The sequence below is a fragment of the Podarcis raffonei genome, chromosome 7, assembly GCF_027172205.1.
Source record: "Podarcis raffonei isolate rPodRaf1 chromosome 7, rPodRaf1.pri, whole genome shotgun sequence".
NCBI classification, from domain to species: domain Eukaryota; kingdom Metazoa; phylum Chordata; class Lepidosauria; order Squamata; family Lacertidae; genus Podarcis; species Podarcis raffonei.
The window spans coordinates 25,415,008-25,442,811 of NC_070608.1; the positions used below are offsets into that span (position 1 = coordinate 25,415,008).

The window sequence follows — 27,804 nt, forward strand, 5'->3', positions numbered from 1 at the left end:
CATGCGCAGGCGGCGCCCTATATAAGCGCCTTGGCGCCGGCGCCAGCTGAGAACAGTCCAGGTTTGGGCGGCAGCGGCGGCTGAGGTGCGGTCTTGGGGGGTCTTCTCTATGGGGCGGGAGGGCGGCAATGCTCGGGAAGGAGCTGGATGGCGGGCGAGGGCAGCTCGGGCTGCTCGCGCCCTGCTGCTTTCGGCCTATATGGGGAGGGGGGCTGGCTTTTTAAAACTTCCCCCCTCCCTGCGTGTGGTGAATGTCCTGGCGAGGAGGGGGCTGAGGGTGCCGGGGCGCCGCTTAGGGGGCTGCCCCAGAAAAGCGCTGAGGGGGGGAGGCAGCGGGCGGCAGGGCTCCAGCGCCGGCTGGAGAAGGAAGCGGAGCCAGAAGGCGGGATGCCCGCCCTCCCTGCTCGCCGGCCGGGCTTTTTTTGGAGGGAGAATGAGGCGGCGGCGAGGAAAGAGCGGGGATCCCCCACCCATCCGGCCCGGGGGGGCCTCTCGGGGGCCGAGGTGGGGGGTGGCGAGGCGGGAAAGTGAGGTGTCTCCCCTGCAACGCACTGTGGGGGGGAGTTGCTCCCGGTTTTTCCTAGGGCGTCTCTGCCTTTTTTGGGGTGGGGGCGATGGGGGTCTCCCTATGGGGGACCCTTTGCACCCCCGCCCCACCCCCAGCAAACCTGTTCCTCTCGTCGGTGTGGTCTGGGAACTGGCTGGGGCGGCCTGCCCTTGCTGGGCGTGTGAGGCTTTTTTGGAGGGAGAGCGACTCCCTCCTCCGGGGCGGGGGGCGGGGAGCCCGCCTGGTGGCTTCCCGGGCTGACCCGAGAGCACTTGCCTCCGTCTTTCGCCCCCTGACCCTTCGGGGTGTTTTTGCGGGGGGGGGTCTCCACAGAGGAAAAGGTGTGTTTCGGGCGGCGGAAGGGATCTTTCCCCTCCCATGTTGGGCTGGAAGGCGGGAGAGGCAGGTTGGGGTGCGGGGTCCATCCTGCAGAAGCTCCCCACTTTGGCTCTGGACTCGATTTATTGGGGGACGGCGGGAAGAGAGGGGGGCGCTTCTTGCCTGGGGAGGGGGGCTGTGTTTGTGGGTCTTTCCCTCTCTTGCTGTCTTGATGCAAGGAGGGGGGAGCAATCGGGGTTTCTACTCCTATCCCGTGCACCCCCTCTGTAACATTTCCTCTTTTGCAACCCCAGTATATAGGGGGTCGTCTACTCAGCATATATAAGTGTAGGCGGGAAATGCTTTTCTTAAAAAGAGAGCGAGAGAGAGAGCGCTCTTGCCCGCCCCCCCAAAAAACTCCCTCCGGTATCCCTCCCCCACTTTTTTTAAAACACTGTGCTCTTTTCTTCATTATTATTTTTTACGTTTCACCCTCTTAGGGCAAGCGGGAGTTTCACCCGCATGCTGGATGGAGGGTGGTGGCAGAGTCCAGCCTGCTGTTGCCGCCTCCTGCATTTACCCGCTTTCTGTAAATTGGCGCGGGCCGGAGAGCCGCGTATAGCTGGCTCGGCAGCTTGGGGGGGGGGCTCCTGAAGCTGCTGCCCCCCGCCCTTCCCGCTTGGCAGGCAGCGGGGAGAACAAATGGCAGAAAGAGGAGGGGGCAGCTCGAGTCTTTGTGGTTTACTTAGTTCACTCGAAACAAAATGTGTGTCTTTGCAAAAAGTCATCATAAGTGATAAGATCCTAGTGAAAGTACTGTAAAGCTTGGCAATCTCCTTGCACGTAGGATTTTGATGTGTAAACTATATTCATGTACAGTAATAGCTGTTTATAGACATGCAAGTAGTCTCGGCTCCTGACAATGCTATGTATGGGGTTTGATTCTGAGCGCATGGGGCATACATATTTGCAAAATATGCAAACCAGCACTGCTTATGATTGATGGGGGTACAAAACTTGCAAGTCGGCAAATCTTACCTTGGGACTACATGCTCATAGCAGAGTTCTCTGAGGAAGCAAATGGAATGGTGCCTGGAGCAAGGCATGAAGTGGAACAAAATGGCTACTGGCATTGATGCTGGGAGGCAGCAGATGGAAGCTGGTTGAACCTGAAATTGACCAGTGAGCACATGGATGATGAGAAAGGGTGACCTTCAGTTTTGTGTGTGTAAAGAACAGTTGCTTTGAGCTGAGATGGAGGCAATTAACACAGACCACCCTTACTAAGAGGGATTGCAGGGTAATGTACTGCCAGTTCACTTCTCTTAATTCAGGTGTGCAGGGTTTTTCAGGGACTGGAACATGACTAATGTGGGCAGTTTGCCCAGATTTCCTGTTCCAAGCGCAGGATTGTCACGAGGTAACAGGTGCCTGCCTCCCTGTGGAACACTTGTAGGCTCCTGGCTGTACATAAAAATGCCTTGCCCACGATGTTGGGCAGTTGCCATTTGGATGTTCTTGGTCTCTGCTACTTTCTGGAAATATCTTTGGGGTTTAAGCAGCAGGCATGCACACACTGGGAGCTGGACTTAATTTGAGGGGTTAGCTCAGTGGTACAGTATCTGCTTTACACATTCAATTCCCAGCGTTTCTGGGTAGGGCTAGGAGACAGCCCTGCCTGAGCACCTGGAGAGCCACTGCCAGTCAGTGTAGACAGTACTGAGCCAGATGGACCAATGGTCTGACTTGATGTAATTCATGAGCTAAACAGCACTTTGTATGTACTTTGGGTTAACCTATAGTCTTCTCTCATTTGCAGGCAACTATCTGGAATCCTAATAAGATGTCAAGGCGCAGGTAAACATCACTTTTATAATATGCTAACTGTATACAGTCTGACTGCAGCCCATAAATATATGCCATCATAAAAATGGTTAGTGTTTAAGGGGCCACAGTGTATGTATAGCAATGCTCTCTGCTGCTGTCTTGATGGGAAAATGTATTTACACTTCCACAGTAGCCGTTTACAAGCCAAGCTGCACCAGCCCTGCCAGGATACGTCTCCTCAAGAACTGCCACTGCCAGAGTCTCTTCAGAACAGAAAAAGGAAAGCAATGCAGGTAAGTAGGAATTGAAACAGTCTCCTGGAACCAGATGTGGTTAAGAATATGAGCAGGATTGCCTTGTTCAAGCTGGGACAAGAATTCATGGCATTGATATTCGTAAAACCACCTTTCTCTTGGCCTCATCCTCACATCTGAAAGGTAGAGATAATGGGGGGAATTCAGCATCACACTATTACAAATGTTCCGTCTGCAAGCATATCAACTTGCCAGATGGGACAGTGGCACACTGTTCTAGGGGTTCTCCCACACACTCCAGAGCCAATTTCAGGGACATACAGTACATGAGGGGAGGGGAGGGAAGCCCCATTGTGGAAGCCTTTGAGCAGGCCGTCTGGGGATGGGATTTGTTAGGTGAACCCCACACCATATTTGTAAATAAGGCAGACATTGGCACCTGGCACTCTCAAGTGGTTGCCAAGAGGCTGCGGATGTTGAAGTCTCGAATTCCTTGGTCTGCTTCTTCCCCCAGCCCCTCCCAATTTTGGTTTGTGTGGAGCTTCCCCAACATTTTATATTTTCCACAATAACCAAAGCAGCTCATTGTTTCTGTGGTTTGAAGGCATCTGCCACAGATCACAGCTCTCTTGCTGCCTGTCCCCGCTGCCAAGTCAAGGGAAGGGGTGCTGACACTAAGCAGCACTTTGTCAGGGAAGATTTTAAACCTCGTCCTGGCTCACTTTGCATATCACTTTTTAAGAAATCTGGCATAATCTGTGAAGGATATGAGCAGCAAGACCACTATGCCTGTTATTTTTTGTATGCTGTTGGATGTTATTAAGAGCATTCTGATACTTGCATAATGTTTCCTCCGTTATCCCTTTTTTTAGTTAGGGGAAGTATTTGAACTATCACTGTTTAATAGCTGTGATCAGTGGTTGGGCATATGTTGCCAGTAAATGACTTTCAAAAATGAATAGTTGTGCACTGACGGCTTTAATGCTCCTATTTTTGAGGGAGCGATTTGAAATTGAGGGAGCCCTTGATGTACCAGGAGAATTTGGCTTCACTTGGTTGCTGCTTTGCTCTTAATCAAGGTGCATCTGTGTCTGTTTTCCAAAGGACCCCACAAGAACAGAAGAGATCAACATGAGACATCAGTATGAAATTAAGGTAATAATGACCTGCGTAACCATTGATTTTTAACTTAAGTTTGTCTGCATTCTTCAGTATGTATGAGAATTTAGATTGTTAATGTGGTGTCCATTGTGAGCAGGAGATTCTTCACTTTTTGTCAGGGAAAGCAGCTTTTTTCTTTTTAACTAAATACATAAGGGAGAATTAATGACTCCAGCTGCATAGTGTGTGATTTGTATTCATTTTGTTGTGTTGGCTGCTGCAATTTGTGTTCAATGAATATTTCACCACTGAAAAACTTACTTTCAACTTCCAGGAATGTATAGTGTTAATTATATCACTTCCCAATATCCCACCTAATGTCTTGCTGCTGCAAGGGTTTGGATAAAATGTTTTAGGGTTTGATTTGCAAGGCCTAGTAAACATTAGCTGGTTGATGATCTATCGTATTTTTCGCCCTATAGGACGCACTTTTCCCCCTCCAAAAATGAAGGGGAAATGTGTGTGCGTCCTATGGGGCGAATGAAGGCTTTCACTGAAGCCTGGAGAGCGAGGGGGGTCGGTGCGCACTGACCCCTCTCGCTCTCCAGGCTTCAGGAAGCTATCCGCTAGCCGTGGGAGACGCAGCTCTCCCGCGGCTAGCGGAGAGCTTGCTTGCACCCAGAAGCTTGGGGCGCGCTGAGCTCAGCACACCCCAATCTTCGGGCTTCACGCAGCGCTCCGCTAGCTGTGGGAGAGCTGTGCAAATTCGTGCAGCTCTCCTACAGCTTGCGGATAGCAGCCTGTTCTGGGGGCTGGAGTCGGGGGAAGCTTGGGCTTCCCCCGCCCCAGCCCTGCACCTGGGGGGGAAATGAATTTTTTCTTCTTTATTTCCCCCCCAAAAAACTAGGTACGTCCTATGGGCCGGTGCGTCCTATGGGGCGAAAAATACAGTATTCTATGTGACAGTGAAAAGGTTTCAAAAGGCTGGGACAAATTCTGCTACTCATAAACTATCTTGCTTGGTGTTGTATGTATTTTTCTCATGCTAGCTCTTAATATCTCATTTGTAGAGTTGTTGGCCATCTACAATATCAGGCGGCATCTCCCCTTGTATTATAATAGAAACTCCTCACAAAGAAGCGACAACCACTGATTTTTCCAGATTCAAAAAATACAGGTTCAGAAACCTCTTCATAAATCCATCACCTTTACCGGAACTTAGGTAAGTTACCTATAACCAAAAGCAATTGTGATGCTGCTATACTTTGATATGTCAGCAAAGCGAATGTAGTGCAAAACCCCTGTGTTCTTCACCAATTTGTATTGGTGGGTACTCTTTGATTTGGAGCTAGTGGCATATAGAAAACACAATGAGGAACACCGCTAATAAAACCGTCTTGTTTTAGTCCTTGGTCTGAATGCTTTGCCTATCATCAAGGGCAATATGTGAGCTGTGAAATTTTGATGGACAAATTATATTCCAAGGTGTCATCTGTGTTTGATGGAAATTTCATATAAATCTGGCATTCTATGAAAAATGTGTTAAGATCATGTCTGCAAGTATTGTTGCTGTGTAGTCTCTTATACTGCTAACTTTTTGGAACTGCACTGACTAGAATAGTCTTCCTCAGTACAGTGCCCTCCAACTTAGATGTGCTACCTCCCCGTATACACCACCTCTCCCCATATAAACATACCTGGACCCTGCGATTATCATACGAGGCCCTTCTTTGTGGGGCCCCCTCCACGAGAGGCCCAGAGGGTGGCAACACAGGAATGGGCCATTTCTGTGGTCACTCCCCATTTGTGGAATTTCCCCCCTGCGTGGCTCACCTGGCGCTTTCACTACACATCTTTAGGCACCAGGTGAAAGCATTGATAACCATGCTGTGAATATTTTATTGCCTTTGAAATGGGTTTGGGGGAAGAGGGTTATTGATTTGTTTTTGTTCTATTACGTATTTTTTGTTCTCATATTTTTACGTTGTGAAACCACCATGTGATCTTTGGGTGAAGGGTGGTATACATATTTAATCCATAATGAGAGGACTCATAGGAACTGTAGTCTGAAGCATCTGAAGGGCATCAAATTGGGGAAGACTGGACTACAAGAAGGTGGCGAGATTGGGAACAACACATTCATGCATATAGTAAAGAGAAGCACCTATACCGTGTTTTTCCATCTATAAGACACCCCCATGTATAAGACGTCCCCTATTTTGGGGGACTCCAAATTAAGAAAATGGGGAGGATTACTCAGAGTTGTTTAGCTTTTTTGTGGGGGGAAGTTGACGGAAATCGCTCACCCGCCACTGACAATTGCATGCATTGCTGAAGACACGCAGTTGCCAAATGGCCGCCCCATTGCTGCAGCGGCAGCCAATCACCAACAGCCCTTCTCACAGCTACCAATCACCCACACTATCGCCACTGTGAATCTCCTGCTCACAGCTGTGACCAATCGCACCCCCCCCCCCTGCACTACCCATGTTTAAGACGAGGGCTAATTTTAAAGCTCATTTTTTAATTAAAAACCCTTGTCTTATAGATGGAAAAGTATGGTATGTGTTGGTTTCCATGTCCTTTCTCTTTCCCTGCCCTGCTTGAGTGAAATTGACCATTGTTCTGAAACTGCCCAATTGTCAACCTAGTCCTAATATAGTCATTCATTGTTGTCAGTCAGAAAAATCATCTCTCAACTTATCTGACAGAAAACTTGTTACAGTTTTGCTTAATGACAAAATGACAATAATTTGAAGCAATTGTTGAAAACTTACTGTCTTCTGACAAGTCTCTATAGCCACTTAAAAGCTCAGTGAATTGATTACTGAGTAATATCTACCTCTTTTCAGTTTTTGCCCTTGAAGGCATGCAACATTGACCATCCTTGATTGGATTTACAAACCTCAAAGCAACTCCATTTGATCAGGGGCAGCAGCTGAAGGGAAGAGCAAGCACCTTTTATTATGCTTGTCATTGGCATAATTAAATCATAGAAATGGTGCAGGGGTGAAGGATTGAAGCCTCATCCCAGGAATACTACCTCAATCTCTTATCTTGTTGGGAGTAGGAAGTAGCCATGCTGTGAGACCTTTCAGTTGAGAGGGGCTAAAATGCTATAAAGAAATGTTGTTGCATCCCTTCAGCTCCCTTTAAAGTCTGAAAAGTCAGATACAGCCATCTGCATCATATGTAGTCTTCAGGCAAATGGACTTTTTTTTATCTGTTCTACCTCAGCTTTTTTTTTAAAAAAAAACTATTTCATGAAATCCAAACAAGCTTCGAGTAGAACCCCTTTGGAAAACTAAGGTCATTAGAGTTTGGAGACTAGAAATAATACATTGAATGCACTAAATCCAAGCATTTGGCTTCATGCCATTGAAGTCCAATTTTTGCTGAGACCACGTATTTTATGTCTTTTTAAAAATAATCTGGAATTTAAAATGTCTGTCTTTGATTTTAGCTGGGGAAATTCTAAAGATGTCTGGTTCAACATTCTCAAAAAGGAGAACAAATATTCTCACTGTAAGCATTTCACATCTCTACACTCCAACTTGCAGCCGCACATGAGATCAATCCTATTGGACTGGCTTCTGGAGGTGAGTATTGAACTTATAAATGTAATGTGTGTATAAAGGACAGTCCTGAGAAGTAGCAAGACTGACCCAGAATGCTTCCTCCCTCCCCCTTTTAAGTATTATGCTTGTTTATATTCTGCTTTTCCAAATTGTGCTGAAAGCAGCTCACAAGGTTAGTCAGCATATCAATATATAGCAGGGGTCAGTAAGGTTTATCGTGTCTGGCCCGGATCGGTCCCACAAAGATCCGTCCGTGGGCCGGATTGGTGTGCATGTGAGTGCACCAGCCCACAATTTTTGGCATCTGCACGTGTGCAGGTGCGATTTTCGGTGCCGCAGAAGCGAGTCTCCACACCGTGGTGGTTTAGCGCAGCGCACGAGCGGGCAGCTCAGTTCAGGGGCGGCTCGGGGGCCGGTCAAACGGCCTCCGCAGGCCACTTCTGGCCATGGGCCTTAGGTTCCTGACCCCTGATATATAGGCACAACAAAAACATAGGCATAAATATATCACCTGCTGAATTACAACTTTTTAAAAATGTTTTGTCTCGCTGTTTGTAGTATAGTGACTGTGAATAAACAAAGCTTATTCTATAACAGGTATGTGAAGTATACACGCTCCATAGGGAAACTTTCTACTTGGCACAAGACTTTTTTGACAGATTCATGCTGACTCAAAAGAATTTAAACAAAACCATGCTTCAGCTCATAGGAATTACAGCCCTGTTCATTGCTTCCAAGCTTGAGGTAAGTAGCTGTCAGTGAAACCATTCTGCCGTTGACAATATAGCATTTTAAACCCATAATTGTGCTGCATGTCCTTTACAGACAAAGGCCCATCCCAGTATAGCAGCTGAGGAAGAAATGGGTCTTTTTTCTTTTGATTAAAGTAGTTTGGCTTATTACTGAGGAAAATGGAAGGTCTGAGTTGCAGAGTTTGCACACTGAAAGAGCAGCTCTTGGAAGTGTGTGTGTGTGCTCACAAATGATAGCCCTAATTGCCATTAGCAAATAGCTGACTGTGTTCTTAGCCCTCAGAGTTCTTACTAGGATTCTGATCACGGGGAAATGCATCCCTCAGTAACTGAAGGCTGGGAGTTTCCTAATACTTAGCTGAGACTGAACACTTTATTTTGTATCCTTTCTGCTTTACAACTTGCCTTTTCACCAAGAACCTCAAGGTGACCTGCATCGTTTCCCCCATTTTATTCCCACAACAACCCTGTTAAGCTGAGAGGTGGTGACTGGTGTAAGCTCCCGCAGTGAACTGAATGGGGGTTTGAACCCTGGTACTCACAAGGGACGCGGGTGGCGCTGTGGTCTAAACCACTGAGTCTAGGGCTTGCCGATTGGAAGGTCGGCGGTTCGTAGCTCAGTCCCAGCTCCTGTCAATCTAGCAGTTCGAAAGCACGTCAAAGTGCAAGTAGATAAATAGATACCGCTCCAGCGGGAAGGTAAATGGCGTTTCCGTCCGCTGCTCTGGTTTCGCCAAAAGCAGCTTAGTCATGCTGGCCTCATGACCCGGAAAAACTGTCTGCAGACAAATGTCGGCTCCCTTGGCCAGTAAAGCGAGATGAGCGCCGCAACCCCAGAGTCGTTTGCGACTGGACTTAACTGTCAGGGGTCCTTTACCTTTACCTTTTTACTCCCAATTCTAGTCAGAAACTCCAACCACTACCACACTGGCTTTTGCTAAGACTTGCTAAAAGAAGAGCACCGATATGTATGCCTAGCAGGCCAAACATGTCAACATCATTTGAATGATGCAACATGTTTTCATTGTAAACTTCACCATCTTTTAATGCACTCTATGGGCCGGGCCTGTACATCTTAAAATGTTTCAATTAAGCTGGCAACTGATGAGATCTGTAAAGATCTCAAGCACAGCTTAGGTTGGGGACATGGTAAAGGACTTGGTTCTAATGGTCTGGCTTCAAATTTCACCTCTGACTCCTGCTTTGTGACAGTGGTGCTTTGCAAGTCAGACCTGGGCAAGTGACAGTGGTTCAGTGAAGAAGCTTTTGGACTGCCCTGTGCAATTGGCCTTAGGATTTCATGGCGTTGCCAGTGGGCTCATGATATGAGACTTTGCACAGTAGTACCACTTCTGTGAAGTTTCTTCTCCATGTGTGGGGATCAGAGCATAACCGTAGTGGCTGAGGATCTATCTCAGCTCGTGCTTGGCTCTTTGCTTTTTCAAGTGCTTGCCCACTCCTACATGGAAACAAGGATTTGCAGCTGAGCCTATAAGTTGGCATGCTAATGGCTGCTCTCCCATGGGTGGTAACAGGAGCCTAAAAGCATCTGAATCTAATTTGTGAAATTGAAATAGCTGTGGTATGCAGAATGGGGTTGTAGGAGAATGGATCAACAAGTCTGTAAGCCCTGTTGGATTTGCTGTGGTTTGTTCTAACATTCTGTCTTTTTCTTCTTCCTTTAAGGAGATTTATGCTCCCAAACTACAGGAATTTGCCTATGTTACTGATGGTGCTTGTAGTGAAGATGATATTATAAGAATGGAGCTCATTATATTAAAGGTAACAAAATGAAGATGGTGACCATTTTAGCACATATTTAAGAGTCTGCATCCTAGGAATTACTCTATTGGATGGGTAGCTAACATGGTGCCTTCCAGATGTTTTAAGTGCAGTTCCTATTACTCTGACCATTGGCCATGCTAGCTGCTCTTGATGGAAATTGAAGTCCAAAACATCTGGGGGGGGGTATCATATTTGCTCCTCCTACTCTATTGGCTTCTTAGGCAGAACAGATCATATTTATTTATTAGCAATGTCTCCAAAATTTGGAATCTGACTCTGATGTGTACTGTGAAAGCTGCTTGGATACACTCTGTGAAAAGAGTGGATCCATTTTAAGCTTTGTATTTTACAGAAGATATTTCTTGACCACCATCTCAGGGCTGGAAAGAGTTGGAGCTATGTATAAAGCAGCTAAACATCTCATGCCAGTGTATTCATCCTGGAATGCTCTAACAGTACCCTCTGGGATAAGAGAATTGCCTGTGACTTGAGCAACTTTACTTGATTTTACATAAGAACTGGTTTTGCTTGGCATTCTCAGAATGGGAGTGCTTAATCGGAGGCTTGTTGCCAGTACCAGGAGAGGGCACTGGGATCTTGTACATATTTTCAGGCAGGAATGGGGTATCTGTGGCCCTCCAGATGTGTTGATGGGAGTTGGAATCCAGCAACGTCTAGAGGGCAACACAGGCTCTCTATTCCTGATTTAGGGCATTGTGCAAGGGTTAAGTCTTGCAGAGCAGTAGATGAAAAGACCGAGTGGATTTCTGTATCATAGGATAGCATGAGGGGAGTGCTCACAACTTGAATTCTGCTTCATTCTACACAAAGAATGCTGAGCATGTTGGGGAGAAGGAAAAAATAGAGAACTGTTCTCCCTGACGCGTCAGTGATACAGTGCAGAAAGAGTTCTGCACACTGCTGTGTGAGAACTTGTGCAGGGTTTGGGGCTGCATGAATAAAAGTTTACTTGCTAAGTTTGTAGATGTAGGCATCATGCCCTAAAGCCTTTGTTATGATGTTCACACACATGTAGGCTCTAAAGTGGGAGCTGTGCCCAGTAACGATCATCTCTTGGCTGAACCTTTATCTCCAAGTGGATGCTCTGAAAGATGTCCCAAAGGTGCTGCTACCTCAGTATTCTCAGGAAAAGTTTATTGAAATAGCACAGGTAAGTTCCTATTCCTGCACATCTGGTGCATAAGAGCACCATACAGATATATAGATGCAAGATTTCAGCTCAGGTAGACAACTTGCAGGGTTCATGTTTGAACACCAGGAAGATGACATTGAGGGACAGGGCAAGAATCAAGTGATGGAAATTTCTTCAGTGCTTGATCATACAGCTGTCTCCAGCGGTGGTCTCCCACAGACGACTTGAAAATTGTGAAGGGTCTTGGCAGACCACGTAAACGATTATTTTGCCTGTTGGAGCAATTGTGCTAGATGCTGTATTATTTTTAATTGTATTTTAATTCGAGCTTTTCTTATATATTGCATTGTAATACAGTAAAATGCAGAAGAGAACATGTTTGTTGCATTGGTTATAAAGCCTGTATGATATAACCCCGCCTCCCCGCTTCAAAATATATGGAGGTACCCAGTTCACCTGGTCTCTGGATGATTCAAAGCAGTGCTTGGTTGCAAACAAATTATAAGATGAGAAACCTTTAGTGCAGCACATCGAGCTCTTGGCAAGTGGATACATAAGACAATTGGTTTGGATTCTAAAATGTGATGAGGAATCTCATGAGCTAGCATCAATGCAGTGTTGATCTCGAGGACTCAGGACGATTATGTGAGACTGTAGCTTGCAAATGTTTTCCAAATACATTTGATCTTAATTCAGTTAAAATATTTTTAACATCTGGATTTTATTAAATTAATTCATCCTTTGGATAGCCCTACTCAGACACAATAGTCTTAAGTGTTATGAGGAAGTAACATAAGCTTAGTGAAACTGGTGCTATTCCTAAACTCTAAGCAACCAACAGGCATTATTTGTAATTTTGCACCCTCATAATCCAAGCAATGGACAAGCAGCCATCCATCATGGATGCTTTAGTTGAGATTCCTGCATTGCAGGGGACTGGATTAGATGACCTTCAGCATCCCTTCCAACTCTTGATTCTGCGAGTTACTTCAGCTTGTAGTGATTAGCTATCAAATACGAGATTGGTTATAACCACGTATTTATACTAATAAATGTGGGTTTTCCTTCCTTGCAGCTTTTAGATCTATGTATTCTAGATGTCAATTCTTTGGATTTCCAGTATAGAATATTGGCGGCGGCTGCACTCTGTCACTATACCTCAGTACATGTAGTTACAAGAGTCTCAGGTAAGATGGAGCATCTTTTTTGTTGTTACTCAGGTTTTCATGTCCTGGCTATTGTAAGATGTCTGAGGCTGCAATAAATATGTGGGCATGAAAACTGGCACATAAATAAATATGTGGGCATACAAACTGGCTTTTTATTTTAGAAATAAAGTACAAGCAGGGCTCCTCAACAATATTGTATCACTGGTGTGTTACCCAATATTGTGGCTGAGGGGGCTGTTGGCTCAGGATTGAAAGGGGTCGTTCTCACTCTCTGCAGGGTTAGTTATGGAGCCTGCTCACAAATTGTGTCTGTGTACTTCTCAATAGGCTAATTTTTCCTCTGTTTCCTCCCTTCCACCTCTGCCCTTAGCTCATGCTTTCTCATAACTCTGCTGCCCCTTGAGCTTTCTCGCATTTAATCGTGCTACATTGAATTTTGAATTCTAGGGTTACCTCTCACTTATCCCTGGGCACATTTAAAAATTGCCTACCCAAACAATGGGATTTTTCCTGTCTTTTACACAACGTCTCTTCATCCTGTTCTGTTCCATTTCTCTCCTCCATGTGCAAACTGTGATTACTCCAAGCATGATAAGATTAACGAGAAACAAGAGGGCGTTTTATCTGCAGTTGTCACTAGCTGAGTCTATTAGGAGTTATCCTTGGACATGCTGGGTAATACTTTATCCCTTTGCAATAGGAATAAGAATTGCTAGATCCTCTTGCCAGCACACCAGCCATTATCTTGGAAATAATATTTGGTAATATCTTGCACTTATGCTCATCTAGCTTTGCTGTGCTGTGGCTGTTTATATCTGAAACAAGGCATATTAAACTCTGCACAAGGTTCAAAGTTTCAGAAATGCACAGTAGTGGTGAAATCAAGGGGTTCATGACTGTTGTTTTCTAGTTTTGAGGTTGCCTTGAGTCTGAAACTGATGGCCAATAATGAAACTGAAAGCTATTTCAGCGAGCGCAAGAACATTAAGCTTTGAATGAGAGAAGCTAGAAACTGAAAATCTTGCCTCTGCCATGAACTCAGTAGTTGGCCTGGAACAAGCCACTGTTCCAATAGATTTGTTCTAGCATTATTGGCTTAGTAATATACGCAGAGTGCCATATAAATACTTAAAGGATTTTATTTGTAATCATGTAATTTTATTTAAATTCTGTCCAACTGTTTATGTAAAATATCAAGTGTAGCTCTTGTATGTTGTAGAGCAGTGAATACGCATTATGAAGACCTCGACTCAAAATTTCTCTTTTATTATTAGGCTTGGAGTGGGACAGTATTGCAGAATGTGTAGAGTGGCTAAAACCGTTTCTTAAGGTTGCAAAAAAATCACCAGTGAAACTAAAGAATTTTAAGAAAATTGCAGCAGAAGACAGGCATAATATACAGACACACACAAACTACTTGGACATGCTGGTGAGTTGTTTCTCCCACTCTGAGTTTCATGTTGTACCTCTGAGTGTTAAAGTAATGTCACGTATCTTGCCCACTTCCAGTGTAAAAGTTATTTGGGCTGGCAAGACATATTTGTATAGCACTACAGAGATGTTTAAAGAAATTGGTTCAAGGTCAGGAGCTAGTGAGTTCTGGGCCAGATCCAGCTGCTTCCTTCTCCACTTGAGCTGGTCCAGGAAAAACCTCTGACCCTTAGAGTGTTTCATGTTTTAAAAGACCTATCGTCCCTGACCATGTCAATACTGACTAGGGCTGTAAAGACAGGGATGTACATTTTTGGCAGTTAATATAGTTGCATTAGAAAGTAAAACTAATGTATAAAGATAACTGAAATTTGAAGATGCATCTAGTTTTAAATACATGAACACAATAAGAAATAAGCTGTGTTGGAGCAGTAGTAGTTGGTCTTTTATCAGTAGACAGACATACTGTAAACAGAACCAATGTGCCCCCAACTCAGACTAGGTGGGCTACTGGCTTGATCCAACAGGGCTATTTTGACCAGTCACTAGGCTTGTTTAAGGGCAATGGGGTAGAGGTGGATTTATGTCCCCTTACCTCCCTGGAGAAAAAGGAAGGAAATTCTTGCCATTTGCATGAAAGATGCAGACCATGAGACGAGGAGAGGGCACCCTAGCTGTACCAGTTCCTTTTCAAGGAAAGGGGGACTATATGTAGGAATGCAAGGGAGCAATTTTCTGCCTTTGAGTCCACAGGCAAAAACTCTCATGAAGGAATGTCCTCTGAACCATAGGGGAATAGCAAAGCAGAAATTGCTTGGTTTACCATTTTGGTGCATTAATTTAAATATTAATTAAATAGGATGAAGTCAACTATGAAGTAGCTGTTGCAGCACCAGGCCAGCTATCACCGGTGTCTACAGGAGGAATAATTACCCCACCCAAGAGTTCTGAAAAATGAAATCCCTGCACAACAGGAGTGTGTGCCAACCTGAACAATATTGTAAGACTGTTGGAAAATACATCCTGGACTTTTTACACTTGACAAGTGGTTGGGAAGACTATCAAAAGGAAGCTCACATTCAACTTTACTGACTTTGCAGCCCAGTAAAGAACAGACTATGAATTAACTGTTCAGCAGTCAGAATGAACTACACATTTTTAACCTGTTGAATGGCCTCAAGTAACTGAGTTTTTTGATACCTGTGGGTGAGTGTGTCAGTGGTTTAGCTATGTATGAACTTAAGATATATTTTCTGCTGACTTCTGTTGAAAGCACATTGTACAGTCAACTTCTACACTCAACAGCATTAGTCAGATTTTAGAAGCCTGCATAGCAGTGTAACTGCTACTGGGAGATCAATCTTGCTACTATACTTATGTAGTATAGCTATGAGATAAGGTAAAACTGGTTTTAAGCATTGGCATAGGAAAGTGGGGTGAGAAGAGGCTGCAGTTAAACATTGAAACTATTTCTAAAATCAGCAGGCAACTTAAGCAACCAGCATGTAACTGGAACACCACCTGCTTTACAGTGAATAAATGTCACATACTACCTCTTTCCTCATGAGGTGCTATCTTTCCTTTTATACAAGAAAAGCTGCCACAAAGCAAGGGTGAAAAAACAAGCAGGTGAAGTTAAGACTGTTCTGCAACAGCTTAAGTACTACGGAGAGTCATGCTCTGTCCAAGGTAGTTTACTGTCCCTCTTTATGCCAGTTTGCATTACAAAAGCTAACCCGCTTCTGTATAATCTTGTAAAAAGAAAGGAAGAATTTTTAAGTTTTCTAAATAGGAAGATGCCACACAGTATGTTTATAAATTTGTAAAAAAAAAAAAAGGTCTTATGCGTTAATAAAGTGTTGGAAATAACTTGCAGCTGCCATCGTTTATCTTGCTCTCTTAGAAATGGTGCTCTAAAAGTAAAGCTTTGCCATTGCTTGAAGAAACTTCTTTTTCCGTCTTTGAGCAGCAAGCTGCAGCACTTCTTCTGGATTACTGGAATTCAGCTCAGTCTGCCCAATAGCTTTAATCTAAGTATTGAAACAAGCATCAACATAAGTTAGTACTGGCAATAAGCAAGTTCTGAGAATCATTTCAGTGTTTTATATGCAATGCATATTGTTTATGTAATGGCTGCACAGAAGAAAGCACATAGTAGGAAAACTTAAACAGCAACTTACTGCTATTTGCTTCTTGTCTGTCTCTCCTCGCTTATGATGAAGGTCTGAAACACAATTAAGGAAACCTAGAAATACAGTGAGCAGGACTTTATATGGACAGTTTTCACATCCTTTAGCCTCTCACAATTATTAAATACTCCTATGAATGGAAGTTCTGCTTTATTATCTTTTTCATCTTAGTAAAATAAACCATTTTAAAATGTCATTAATACAACAAAATAGAATCGTGGAATCATACAGCAGAAAAAATAAAGTGAAGTTTATATACTTTGATGGAAAGAATCCTTCTGTGAGCACAATTCAACAGTATAAGCCACCCTGGTTTTCAAACCAATCCCACGTGGCTGTTTTTATAAAAGGATACATGTCAAGTATTCCAAGATGGTAATATCCCAGATGTAGTCATAATAGGAGTCCATTGCATCATGGCTAAGAAAGAAATCTTAGTTAATGTATGTCAATACATTCAAATGCACAGTATGTGGAAATTTAAAACCTTGCTTACCTGTTTTGCTCCTGAAGTGCTTTAAATGCAGTTTTATAATCTATTTCTCTAAGAAACTGGCACAAAATGGCTACCTAGAAAAATTGAGAGTTGATAAAATGTAACTATGTCACTAACTCCAGATAAGGGAGGCTCCTATTTCATTTATATTATACTGCAATGTATATTATACTATACAAGTCTGTGTTTTATTCTAGCAGACTTGTATTGGTAGGACTTGTTTCTAGGTACACAGCGGATATATGCCTTACCTGCGTATGGCAGTTGAGCAGAGAACAACATTTTATCATTCGTTTTATCACCTGGAGAGAAATGGATATACCATTTTTAGTAAGTCTATAATGTATCCAATCATCTGAGATAATCATCTGATACTCCAGATACAACTAGCCCCTCCACAAAGCACTTAGCCTGCTACTTTTTTTGGCTGAAGCTAGCAATAATAAAGTAACAGAGCAAATATATCTGGCAACTATATCAATTATCCTTTTGCTGAACATGAATTTCTACAGGCTTCTGGTTTACCTAGAACTGGATTTCTTTGGCTCTGGAACTGCTCAGAGCCTAGGGAAACCCATCGACTGAACTTGTGTTATCAAACTTTGAAAACCAGAGCCCTATTTTATGTTGAAGCGGAACATCTTTTGCTTGTTCGCTGACATGTAACTCACCTGATCTGTATATACATCTGGCGGTACCATTTTGGTAAAGAAATCCGAACACACAGCTCCTGCCTGAAGATAGTAGTGAAGAGCAGCAGAGTACTGATTGGTTGCTGCATTGGGGAGAGAGCAATAAAAACACAAGCAGTAAATGCCACTCTAATTCACTAAGCGTTTATTTCAATTTCTATCCTGACTCTTTTGAAACAGCATGCAGTAGGTAAGATTAACTGAAGACAGCAGTAGTTAGTATTTATTATGGCAACTAAGGAAGCAAGGGTAAAAAACAAATTTTCAGCTAAGAGTCTAGTCCAGGCTTCCTCAAACTCTGCCCTGTTTTGAGACTACAATTCCCATCATCCCTGACCACAGGTCCTGCTAGCTAGGGATCATGGGAGTTCTAGGCCAAAAACATCTGGAGGGCTGAGGTTGAGGAAAGCCTGGTCTAGTAAGCCTACATTTCTGTACTGGCTGTGGAGGAAGAAGATCCCTTTCTGCATGAAAGTGCAGCTGCAAACCTTTACAATGATAAATAATAAACCTTTATTGTCACTACACCACCACCTGTGTGCAGTGAAATTAAACTTTTTAAGCAGGCTGGTAACCTGTTTATTTTTGAAGAAGCTCTCCAAGAAGAATGACTACTCATGAGACAGAACGCCCCACTTGCGATTCCAGGCATTGCTTCCAGAGGAGTCTCAAAAACTATTATTCACCAAATCTTTCCTTATATCTTACATAACAAGATGTGTGTGTGTGTGTGTGTGTGTGTGTGTGAGAGAGAGAGAGAGAGAGAGAGAGAGAGAGAGAGAGAGAGAGAGAGGACAGCCAGCAACACAAATGAAAGAGTGAGAGGAAGAAGTTCATTCAACTTACCAAAATAAATATCCGCTTGAATGATTAACCAGAAGTGATTATTTGAATTTACAGTCAGTGCATAACTGACCAACTCTTTGATAGTAACAGCTACAGCTTCAAAATCCACTGACTGCAAGCTGAAAAGACAAAACATTTTATAACATTCGTCACCTACTTTTAAATTGAAAGTGTAGCGCTTAAATTTTAAAGATGTAATTAAACTCCCACATCGTCATGCACTATTTAAACACATTTCCTGTGTATGATTAAAGTACCCCAGGATCACAGAAATACCACCACTTGGGCATGTTAAGTGTGATCAGGAAGAAGCCAGGCTGCAGCATGAGCCACTTCATTTTTGTCTGCAGCTGGTGCACAATTTGGCAGTCAGGTTGCTCACCAGGGCAAGTTGGTTTGAGCATATTACACTGATCCTGGCCTGACTGCACTGGCTGCCATTTCATTTCTGGGCCCAAGTGTTGGTTTTGACCTATAAAGCCCCAAATGGCTCAGGACTGCAATACCTCAAGGACTGCCTCTCCCCATATAAACTGACCCAGACTCTGAATTCATCATCTGAGGCCCTTCTTCATGTGCCCCCACCACAGAGGGTGGAAACATAAGAAAAGGTCTTTTCTGAATAATATTCTACAGCCTTTTAAATGTGTTTGTGGAAAGGGGGGTTATTGATTTCTTTGTTTCTGTTTCAACTAATTGTGCTTTTATCTTGTATTTTGTGAACTGCCCTGAGATCTTTTGAAGATGGGTGGTGTGTACATCTGAAGAAGAATACAATCTCATTACAGTGGTCTAGTCACACAGGAAAGAAGTCATGTGCAGTTTTCCACTTCATTAATTCTCCTATTCTCCCTCACCATTATCAGCCAGGATTAAATAACTCTCTTTCCAACTGTTCAGAATGCATTTCACAGCCATTCCAACAAAACACCTCAACCAGGAGATACATAGAGCAGACAGGGATTCCATTATTGGTGTTATACTGGCTCCAGGCTTAAAGATGTACAGTTACCATCCTACACGATGCACTGCCAAAACTGGCTTGAGCCACTCTAGGAAGGATGGGGAATTGCCCCATAATGTTCCACATATATTCATTTGTCATAGTCTCTCCAAGCTGATCATTATCCAATTCCCCTAACAAACCCAGAGTCCTCCTCAGGCATCACCCACTGTCACATAAGCTTTAAGAAAGGCTCGTTAACACATGAGAGTAGTTAGTCAAGCACAACCAAAAGGCATCAAGCCCTAAATATTCTAGATTTAACAAACAAGCATTGCTCTCTCTGGGGAAAACAAAATGGGAGGTGTAGTTCCTTGCATAATTGACAGGAAAGCCATTTTATTCTTTAAAATGGAAGGCGCAGAGTTGCTCCTGAAAGACTGTTAAAATATAATTGCCATAGTTTTTGCTCCATAAGACGTGCCTGACCATAAGACGCACCTAGTTTTTAGAGGAGGAAAGGGGGAAAGCCCTGTTTTTGAGGGATCAGCTCACAGTTGTGCAGCTTCTTTTGCAGAGGGGAAAAGCCCCCCTTTTTTTTGAAGATCAGCTCAAAGTTGTTGAGCTTTTCAAAGGGGGAAAATCCTGTTTTTATGGGGTTCAACTCACAGTTCTGTAGCTTCTTTAGGAAAGGAAAGGGAGCCGTTTCCAGACAGATAACCAGCCAGTCAGCAGAACATTCAACAATGGAGGCCTGGGCATGGGGGCGGGGCCAGAAAGGGAGCCAGTGATCGACCACACATTCGCTCCACAAGACACACAGACATTTCCCCTTACTTTTTAGGAGGAAAAAAGTGCGTCTCAAGGAGCAAAAAATACGGTAACACATAGACAACCCTTGAAACAAGATACTCAGGACCAAGAAGCAATCTGCAGATCCCCAGAAAAGCACATTTCACAATTATAATTGGAGCAAAAACAATTTTCTTACTTAGGAATGGATGATGGCCAAATAGAAATATGTTCTGCAGTAATATCATTCACAATGTCTTCCTAGAAGAGGAAAGAATATGATATGGGAAATGAGTCCGAGAGGCAGACATCAAAGTCAAATATTTATGATAAGAAGAGTACTGCACTTACCCGAACATTATGAAGCTTGACAAACAAAGATAATATTGTTGTCAAAACTAGAGGCTCCTATAGCGGAAAAACAAAAGTACATGATACAATGCTTCTTTTCAGTGTCAGGGAAATCCAGTTTTTCTTCGCAAACTTTCAAAATGCTTATACAACTTTGAAATGAAATCTATACACATAGCCTCTTAGATTACTGATAAGGATATTACATGTCGTAGAAAACTATGCAACTTCACACACAGGTTAAGGCCATTTTGCAAGAGATGCGTGTCACTCTTTGCATTTCTCAAGTCTAAATTCTTAAAAAAGCTGCATGGCCTACGAAGCACACTTGATTAAAACGACTGTCTTTCCAAATCTCACCAACATTTTAAAATATGGCACTGTACAGAACAGGCGTTCTTGCAATTACTTGCGAAAATATATTTAAGTAGCAATTCTTAGGTAAGTTACCCAAGCTATTTATCTGTAGGGCCACACCATAGCAAAAATTTATATGGCCAGCTGCATGTTTAGGGTTGGACTAGTAGTATTCCTTCTATTCAGAACAGGGAGCTTGTTTCCTACCACTGCCCTGTTGTTTCTAGAAAGTCTGGTGCATATTATTGGTAATATACAATATATAGCTAAGCCTGGATAGCTCAGAACATGGTGCTGGTAATGCAAATGTTGCAGGTTTGATCCCCAGATGGTACAGCTGCATATTCCTAGATGATTCTCAGGGTCCCTTCCAACTCTGCTATTCTGTGATTCTATAATTCTCATTCTATGTATTTCTCAGTTTGTGGAATCAAAGGCAGCCTCTTTGTTAAATCAATGATAAAACAAGCAACCTAAACAATAGAGTCAATTTGAAAAAGGGGACTGTCCACTGAGCACACAGAAGTAGTCACCCATCTCTCTGGAGTTTGACTGATTTGCTTCAGTTTATTACATTTATTCTAGCATATATCTGGAATTTGGCAAACTCAACCTGACAAAGGGGAATGCATCTCCTGTTACAACTCCCTTTGAACGAAGGATGAGGAAATAACACATTTCTCAAGAAAAAGATAATATCCGCCTTCAAAATATTTCCCTGCAACAGTGTTTTTTTTACTGGGTTAGTCCATTGCAAAAACTTTAGCTCCAAACTCACCCGCAACTTTTTGATAAAAGAGAGCAGCTCACTCCTAAATAATAAAAGACATGTGGTTATTGTTATCGATTATTTAAAGTAATTCATTATTTATGTTTATTCAATGTATTTGTAAAAGGTTTTAAAAGCAAATTTTAGTACAACAGGAACTACAATGTACAATCAACCATCAAACCTGAACCAAAATGCTGAAGTGTATCTACAACCCCAGAACAGAGTGCTATAAACTGTAAGGGGCACAAATAAGCAGGTCAGTTTACTCTTTTCCCTCCCCACCCATATATTCAATTAATCATATGCAATAATTAATTTAATTAGATGCAATTTAGGGATGGAGCAATGTTGTAGCTCTTCCTAATGTTGGCTACAGGTACACCTATTTTGGCTTTGAGTTGTATTTTTAAAAAAACCTATAGCAACTTACCTGTACATTATGCCCAACGTTGAGTCTCTCTGCTTTATTAAGCTCACTCTGCCATCATTCCCTCGTTTGTGTTGGTTGGTTACACTGCATATCTGTACAACCACCTCCCAAAGGTCTTTCGCGGCCCGTCTACTTTCTTTGGGTCCAGGAAGATCTTTACATGTGGCAGCCAAAAGCTGTCCAAGCTAAGCAAAACACACCACCAAGAAGGAACAGTCAGTCTTTGAAAGCTCTCAAGGCACGCTGTTTCTTTTTCCAGCAATCTATGCCTGGTTACAGCTAGGAAATCAAATCTGGCAATGAAATCCTCAGCTACACAACCCAGAGACCTACTTCGAGGAAACCCAAAGTTGCTTGTGTATGTCCAGAATGTTTTACTCTTTCCTGGCAGCAGACAAACTCTTACACCTCATATAACACGTGCTTTTGGAATTTAGAATTTCAACAAGTTTAGCACATACATTTTGTGAATCTTTATACTTTTGTCCATTTACTGTTTTTATGTTTCCCAATTTGAACTATCAAATGGTGATTTTCTTGAGTCAAAATGAGAGCACCCCTAAACATTATTTTAGAAAAAAAGCACTGTGTGTACTGTGTTTTTCGCTCCCTAAGACGCGCCCTAGTTTTTAGAGGGGGAAAGCAAGAAATAAAATATTCTGCGCAGAGCATGTAAGCGGCTCTCGCTTTTCTTGCTTTAAACCCTTCCATCCCTCCTCCCGTTTCACTGAGAAGCCAGCAGAGCAAGCTGCACAACTCTCACTGAAGCCAGTAGAGCAAGAGCGATAGCTGTGCAGCGCCTCTTGTTCTGCTGGCTTCCCAGCAAAGCAGGATGAGGGATGAAAGGGAGCCCTTAGCAGAGCCCGGCAGCTGCTCTTGCTGGCTTTTCCAGGAGGTGTGGGAAGGGACAGAGGGCAGCCCATCAGTCCCTTCTCCCACCTTGCAGAAAAGCCCCCAAGAGCCACACACACACTCCACGTGGCTCTTTAAAGGGAGCACTGAGTAGAGCCTCCCGCCTGCATTCGCTCCATAAGACGCACACACATTTCCCCTTACTTTTTAGGAGGGAAAAAGTGTGTCTTATGGAGCGAAAAATATGGTATGTGTATATGTATATGTATATGTATATGTATGGGTGTATCTATACCTATATGCAATTTATATCTAGACAGATGAGTTAAAGCAAATGTTGTTAAAAAATAAAGTTCCATTAATTTGGGATGCATTTGAACAGAATAAGTCTTAAGACAGTTTAGGATTTATACAATTTCAAATGTATTGGTAGTCAGTTCCGAAACATGCCTTACCTTCACGTAAGGATTGGTCTGAACCAGCGGGAGAGGAACTTGCATTGTTAAGTACTCATTCTCCCTCCAATTCAACAAAAAGGCAACGCATTCCTCTGCTACAACTTGTCGAAGTGGAATATCTAAAGCAATATTTTTAAAGAGCAACTGATTAGATACTTTTAACATCTTATATGTTTACAAGCATACAATGTTTATTTGTTTGAGAAAATTTATATACCACGTTATTGTAGTCAAACCTCTAAGCCGTTTGTTTACAAGAAACGTTAAAATTATCATTAAGAAGTTAAAACATTTAAATATAATTAAAATTGACAGCACAGCAAAAAAGACTGAAGTGCATCCATGTTACTTCAGCATCCTGTGGAGATCCTTCCCCCAAGCACCAGGACTGGAGAATACAGGTAAAATCATTCACTTTGATTACAAGCTAATATCTATCAGTTGTGGGGTACCTCTCCCCCTCTGATCCTAAGCTTCTGAAGAAGTTTTCTCACATAATTAGCCAAGCATTCTTACCAGGAACCCTCATTTCTAAGTAACCTCGAACTCTGCTGATCAGGTTAGAGGGGGGTGTTTCTCCCAAAAGCCCTGCTCCTGCTTCATGGGAATAAATGTCCAAAAGTAGCACCTCGTTCAGCATCACTTGACGTAGCTTTGGAGAAAACTCTGTCACAAGTTCAAGGCAAGCGGCAAAAAGCTGTTTTGCATGGACAAAATCCTGTAATAATAATAAAACAACAGTGTGAGGAGTTTGCCTATTTCTCTTCTAGTTTGCATGTATGATTTTTTTTTTGGGGGGGAGAACGACAGTAGCTACATTCATGTACAGTGGTACCTCGGGTTAAGTACTTAATTCGTTCTGGAGGTCCGTTCTTAACCTGAAACTGTCCTTAACCTGAAGCACCACTTTAGCTAATGGAGCCTCCTGCTGCCGCCGCGCTGCCAGAGCCCGATTTCTGTTTTTATGCTGAAGCAAAGTTCTTAACCTGAAGCACTATTTCTGGGTTAGCGAAGTGTGTAACCTGAAGCGTATGTAACCCGAAGTACCACTGTACTACAACAAAAAGTCCAGAGTCCTGTAATAAAACATTTAGCCTACAGAAGCACATAATGCAATACGCTTGCTAAAGTGGTGATATGTTTTGGTGGAGGCAAAGGGAACAATTAAATTCCACACTCATGATTTTGGTTGCTGCTAAGAAGGCTGGGATAAAAATCAATGGTGTCCATGCCCCCATACCCTGTGGAGATCACTGTGCTGCATCATGACTATCACATGACTATCTCCATCCTGTCTTAAAGGGCTAGTAGGCTTTAAAAATTATTACATTTTGAACTATATAAACTGAAATCAACCCATAGAAAATAAGGAAAGTAGTAGGTTTTTTAAAATCTAAATATTGCATGGAGCACAATGTTTTCGTGCTCACAATTGCAGCAATGCAGGCTATGGAGCCAGCTACCCCTCTTTCTCAGTTGTGAGAATAGATCTGCCCGGAAAAGGCAGAACAATTCCAGAGCACCTATTGCTGATATACAGTGGGAAACTCATCCACAAACCTATCCCACCCCATTTGAAGGGCCAGTAGTCTTCAGGCAAAAGGAACACGGAGCAAATTAGGGACACAGCCTAAAATTACAGCAGTCAGCCACATTTCCCTCTCATAAAGCTGGTGGCTTTATGTGCAACTCAAATATGCCATTCGGGTCCTAAGACCAAGACACCAGACATTGCAGTAAAGAGAACAACCACGACAAATAGGAAAGTGGCACCATCTTTTTTTTAAAAAATCCCACCCGCTTAATCTCCAACAACATAATACTCAGTCCTAGTAATAGTTTTTAGTAGCATTCCATAATGTTAATTGGCAAGATTCTTATTAGCAAGATAATGATTACCTCACCTTGACTGTACTGCAGTGTAGCCCCTTTGCCATAAGGATGTAGACCAAATCCCTGGTCAAATTATCTTTGATCCCTAGGATTACATTGCCGTAAACATTTGGCACTTCCCACTAAGAAAAAGCAACAACACAGAAATCAATAACTGTAATATAGCCCACATTTAAAGAATTTACCGTATTTTTCCGTGTATTAGACGAGGTTTTTTGACTCAAGAATCATGTCAAAAAACTGGGGTTGTCCTATACACAGATAGTGGCATGGGGGGGAAGCTGCGCACAGCCAACTGGTTGGTGGGTGCGCAATTCCCTCCCCCATGCCGCTGTGGGAGGCGCACACTTTAGGGAGCTTACTGCCTGCAGTGGTGTGTGGGGAGCGGCTGCCCACTTTGCCAACCTCTAGCGACGGCCCTGCTGGGGTGATGGTGCTCATGCAATTCTCCCTAAAAAAAGCTCAACAACTTTGGGCCATCTCCCCTCATTTTCTTTAAATTTAGTCCCCCAAAATAGGGGCCGTCTTATAAACAGAAAAATACGGTAGTCAAAAATTACAAGTACCTTGTTAGAAACTGTCCAGAACTGGCGTTCTGATGTCATGCCATGCAATTCAATTAAAATTTGGCGGATCCTCCAGGGATCGGCTGATAATATAAGCTGATGTTCAAGCTGACCAATATTCACACTTGCTGAGGCTGGAAGAGAAAGTATCACAGGGGTCAATGAGCAATTTATTATATTGAGTTTTCCCTGAACCAAGCTATAACTAACTGGAGGCAACAGACAAAAGATTAACATTTTTAAGATAAGATGGATCAACTAAAGATGCTTTTATTTTACACCAAAATGAAATCACTTTAATTAATGCTATCCACCATATAAATGTTTGAATGTACAGTGCTAATGTCACTGCCATACATAGACACAGACATACACAGAAACCTTCAGGGGGCATCAAGACTCTTTGTAGTCGTAGCCCTCAGAACACATTAATTTTGGACTCCCTAAAAACGTTACACTTCTGTACCTACCTACCTACCTACCACACATCCACACTGTGTTTGGTCATCCTTTTCAAGATGGGGAAAATGAAATTTCTGCACTGGGTTACTACAATAAACGAATAGACTCTTGGGCTCGATAAACAGTCTCAAAGGGAATCTCAGTCTCAGAAATACTGCATGACAGCAATATCCCACTGTTTCACATAATGCCCAAGATGATGCCTCTCTCTTCTCTAAGCTCTCCAACTCAACTCCCAAGTAAATATGGGTCATCCTAGCTGCAGCCACGTAAGTCCAATTCTGTGCCTCCCTGAATGAAGCTGGGAAGACAAGCAAAAAGATCTCTTTCCTGCTCCCAGGAACACCTTGAGAGATTGTATGCTTGGTTCAACCACTCTCATTTCTGCCCCGAAGGGCCAGTAGCCCTTAAAGCAAAAGACAATAGCTGCATCTTCACAACCTAGCAGCGGCTAGTCCCATTATCTCAACTCTTTCAAGCCAGAGCGCAGCACGCAACAGTACTCTACTGGCTACAGGTGTGCAGTTTAGATTTTTCACTCAGATGCTTGCCAGGGAGATAACTACCGCAGATTGAGTAGTGAACTGCAGGCCTGTTGATATCCCATATTGAGCTGGAACCCTTAGCACCTGGTAGTCAGAAGTGCATGGCTTCTGAATATGCAGGCTGCAGTGTTAGCCATCTATGATGACTAATAGGAATCTACAATAACTGCCAAAACACATACTATAGCAACTTGTTGCATAAGCCGATTACTTCTTTGCTCAGGGCTTAACTTACTGAAGGACTGTCATTTATCTTCAGAAAAAAGCTATCTATGAATATTTTAAGTGGGAGGGTGGGAAAATAACCTGGAATATCATAAAATGAAGTTATAGGCTTAGTGCCTAAGTTGACTCGAGGCGACCTTTTCCTCATTTGATCAATAAGCAGCTTTCGTTCATCATCTTTCAGCAAGGCTATGAAGAGCTCGTGGGAGGAAATCATGAAGACAAGTTGGAGGTCTTCCAAACCCAAACAGAGATTTCTGTAAAAAAACAATCAAAGGTCTCATTAAGCAAAGATTAGCAGAAAGAGAAATTGCAGCACTTTGTGTAGTTTGTAGTGGCATGACATTTGGAATATACAGTCAAAGATGTTTTTAAACAAGGGGCTATTCACTAATCACTGCACTTACAGTGAATCATGCCAGGTGTCCAACTGACCACATGAGAAAGGTAGTTGTTGAGACACTGGTATCTTGTGTAGCATAGGCTAAGGAAATCAGCAGGTCTTAATTACAACTGCCTTTTGATTCGCCTACCTAGAGTGGATAATGGCAATGAACAAAAAGCATTCTACGTAAGAGTTATTTAGCTTAGGTTTGACCATGAATTACACCAGCAGTTATCACCCCACCTTTTAGAAGTGGCACATGTGGGAATTTGTTGAAGCTGAGAAAATGTCTGAGGGTTATTTAGCTTACAGACAAACACTATTGTGTGCTTGTTGTTGTTTCTTCCTTGGTACCAATGATATCTTAGGACCTGATGTACTTAGCACTTAACTACTTCCCTGAATGAAAGATACTACTCAACTTTTTAAGAAGTACTGAAAGTAATCTAGTATTGCATACTTACTTCAGAAAATAGGCCATTTTCCTTTTTGAGGATTCTGAAGCACTTTCTACTTGTATTGATTTTGAACATACCTGCAAAGTTGAAATACTGAACTGAGCTTTAGTGAAAAATTAAGTAAGCTTAAAACAAAAACAAAAGCACACACATTTTAATTTTTTTCAGATTGCGTAT

General features: G+C 42.8%; 2 protein-coding genes across 6 annotated transcripts in view; one reads left to right on the forward strand and one right to left on the reverse strand.

Moving 5' to 3' along the window:
- On the forward strand, nucleotides 1-15,784 carry CCNE2 (cyclin E2). Of its 3 annotated transcripts, XM_053395612.1 has the most exons (12): nucleotides 1-85; nucleotides 2,685-2,722; nucleotides 2,883-2,985; nucleotides 4,051-4,101; nucleotides 5,118-5,269; nucleotides 7,511-7,646; nucleotides 8,223-8,369; nucleotides 10,064-10,159; nucleotides 11,199-11,333; nucleotides 12,391-12,502; nucleotides 13,759-13,913; nucleotides 14,775-15,784. In XM_053395612.1, the coding sequence occupies exons 2-12, from the start codon at nucleotides 2,709-2,711 to the stop codon at nucleotides 14,871-14,873; spliced, it is 1,200 nt and encodes a 399-aa protein (XP_053251587.1). In that variant the 5' UTR covers nucleotides 1-85; nucleotides 2,685-2,708; the 3' UTR covers nucleotides 14,874-15,784. The 3 variants fall into 3 exon arrangements, with proteins under 3 accessions (XP_053251587.1, XP_053251585.1, XP_053251586.1); XM_053395610.1 differs by having other exon boundaries at nucleotides 6-85; nucleotides 13,759-14,883; XM_053395611.1 differs by lacking the exon at nucleotides 1-85 and adding an exon at nucleotides 869-888 and having other exon boundaries at nucleotides 13,759-14,883.
- Nucleotides 15,594-27,804, reverse strand: part of INTS8 (integrator complex subunit 8) — a 26,895-nt gene continuing 14,684 nt past the window's right edge. For all 3 annotated transcript variants that reach the window (XM_053395606.1, XM_053395604.1, XM_053395605.1), the window contains exons 12-28: nucleotides 27,634-27,704; nucleotides 26,866-27,041; nucleotides 25,553-25,686; nucleotides 24,998-25,108; nucleotides 23,610-23,811; nucleotides 23,091-23,212; nucleotides 21,784-21,968; nucleotides 21,360-21,393; nucleotides 20,225-20,281; nucleotides 20,073-20,134; nucleotides 18,139-18,257; nucleotides 17,272-17,375; nucleotides 16,852-16,902; nucleotides 16,601-16,674; nucleotides 16,460-16,524; nucleotides 16,096-16,139; nucleotides 15,594-15,945 (exon numbers count right to left, since the gene is read on the reverse strand). In XM_053395606.1, the coding sequence (XP_053251581.1) occupies nucleotides 15,829-15,945; nucleotides 16,096-16,139; nucleotides 16,460-16,524; nucleotides 16,601-16,674; nucleotides 16,852-16,902; nucleotides 17,272-17,375; nucleotides 18,139-18,257; nucleotides 20,073-20,134; nucleotides 20,225-20,281; nucleotides 21,360-21,393; nucleotides 21,784-21,968; nucleotides 23,091-23,212; nucleotides 23,610-23,811; nucleotides 24,998-25,108; nucleotides 25,553-25,686; nucleotides 26,866-27,041; nucleotides 27,634-27,704 (1,728 nt within the window). In that variant the 3' untranslated portion in view covers nucleotides 15,594-15,828. The remainder of the gene's footprint in view (nucleotides 15,946-16,095; nucleotides 16,140-16,459; nucleotides 16,525-16,600; nucleotides 16,675-16,851; nucleotides 16,903-17,271; nucleotides 17,376-18,138; nucleotides 18,258-20,072; nucleotides 20,135-20,224; nucleotides 20,282-21,359; nucleotides 21,394-21,783; nucleotides 21,969-23,090; nucleotides 23,213-23,609; nucleotides 23,812-24,997; nucleotides 25,109-25,552; nucleotides 25,687-26,865; nucleotides 27,042-27,633; nucleotides 27,705-27,804) is intronic.

Bases quoted from the DNA above. Each gene is read 5' to 3' on its own strand.
- CCNE2 (XM_053395610.1), top strand. The intron at 4,102-5,117 runs GTAATAATGACC...TCTCATTTGTAG, and splicing joins GACATCAGTATGAAATTAAG to AGTTGTTGGCCATCTACAAT. The intron at 10,160-11,198 runs GTAACAAAATGA...ACACACATGTAG, and splicing joins TGGAGCTCATTATATTAAAG to GCTCTAAAGTGGGAGCTGTG.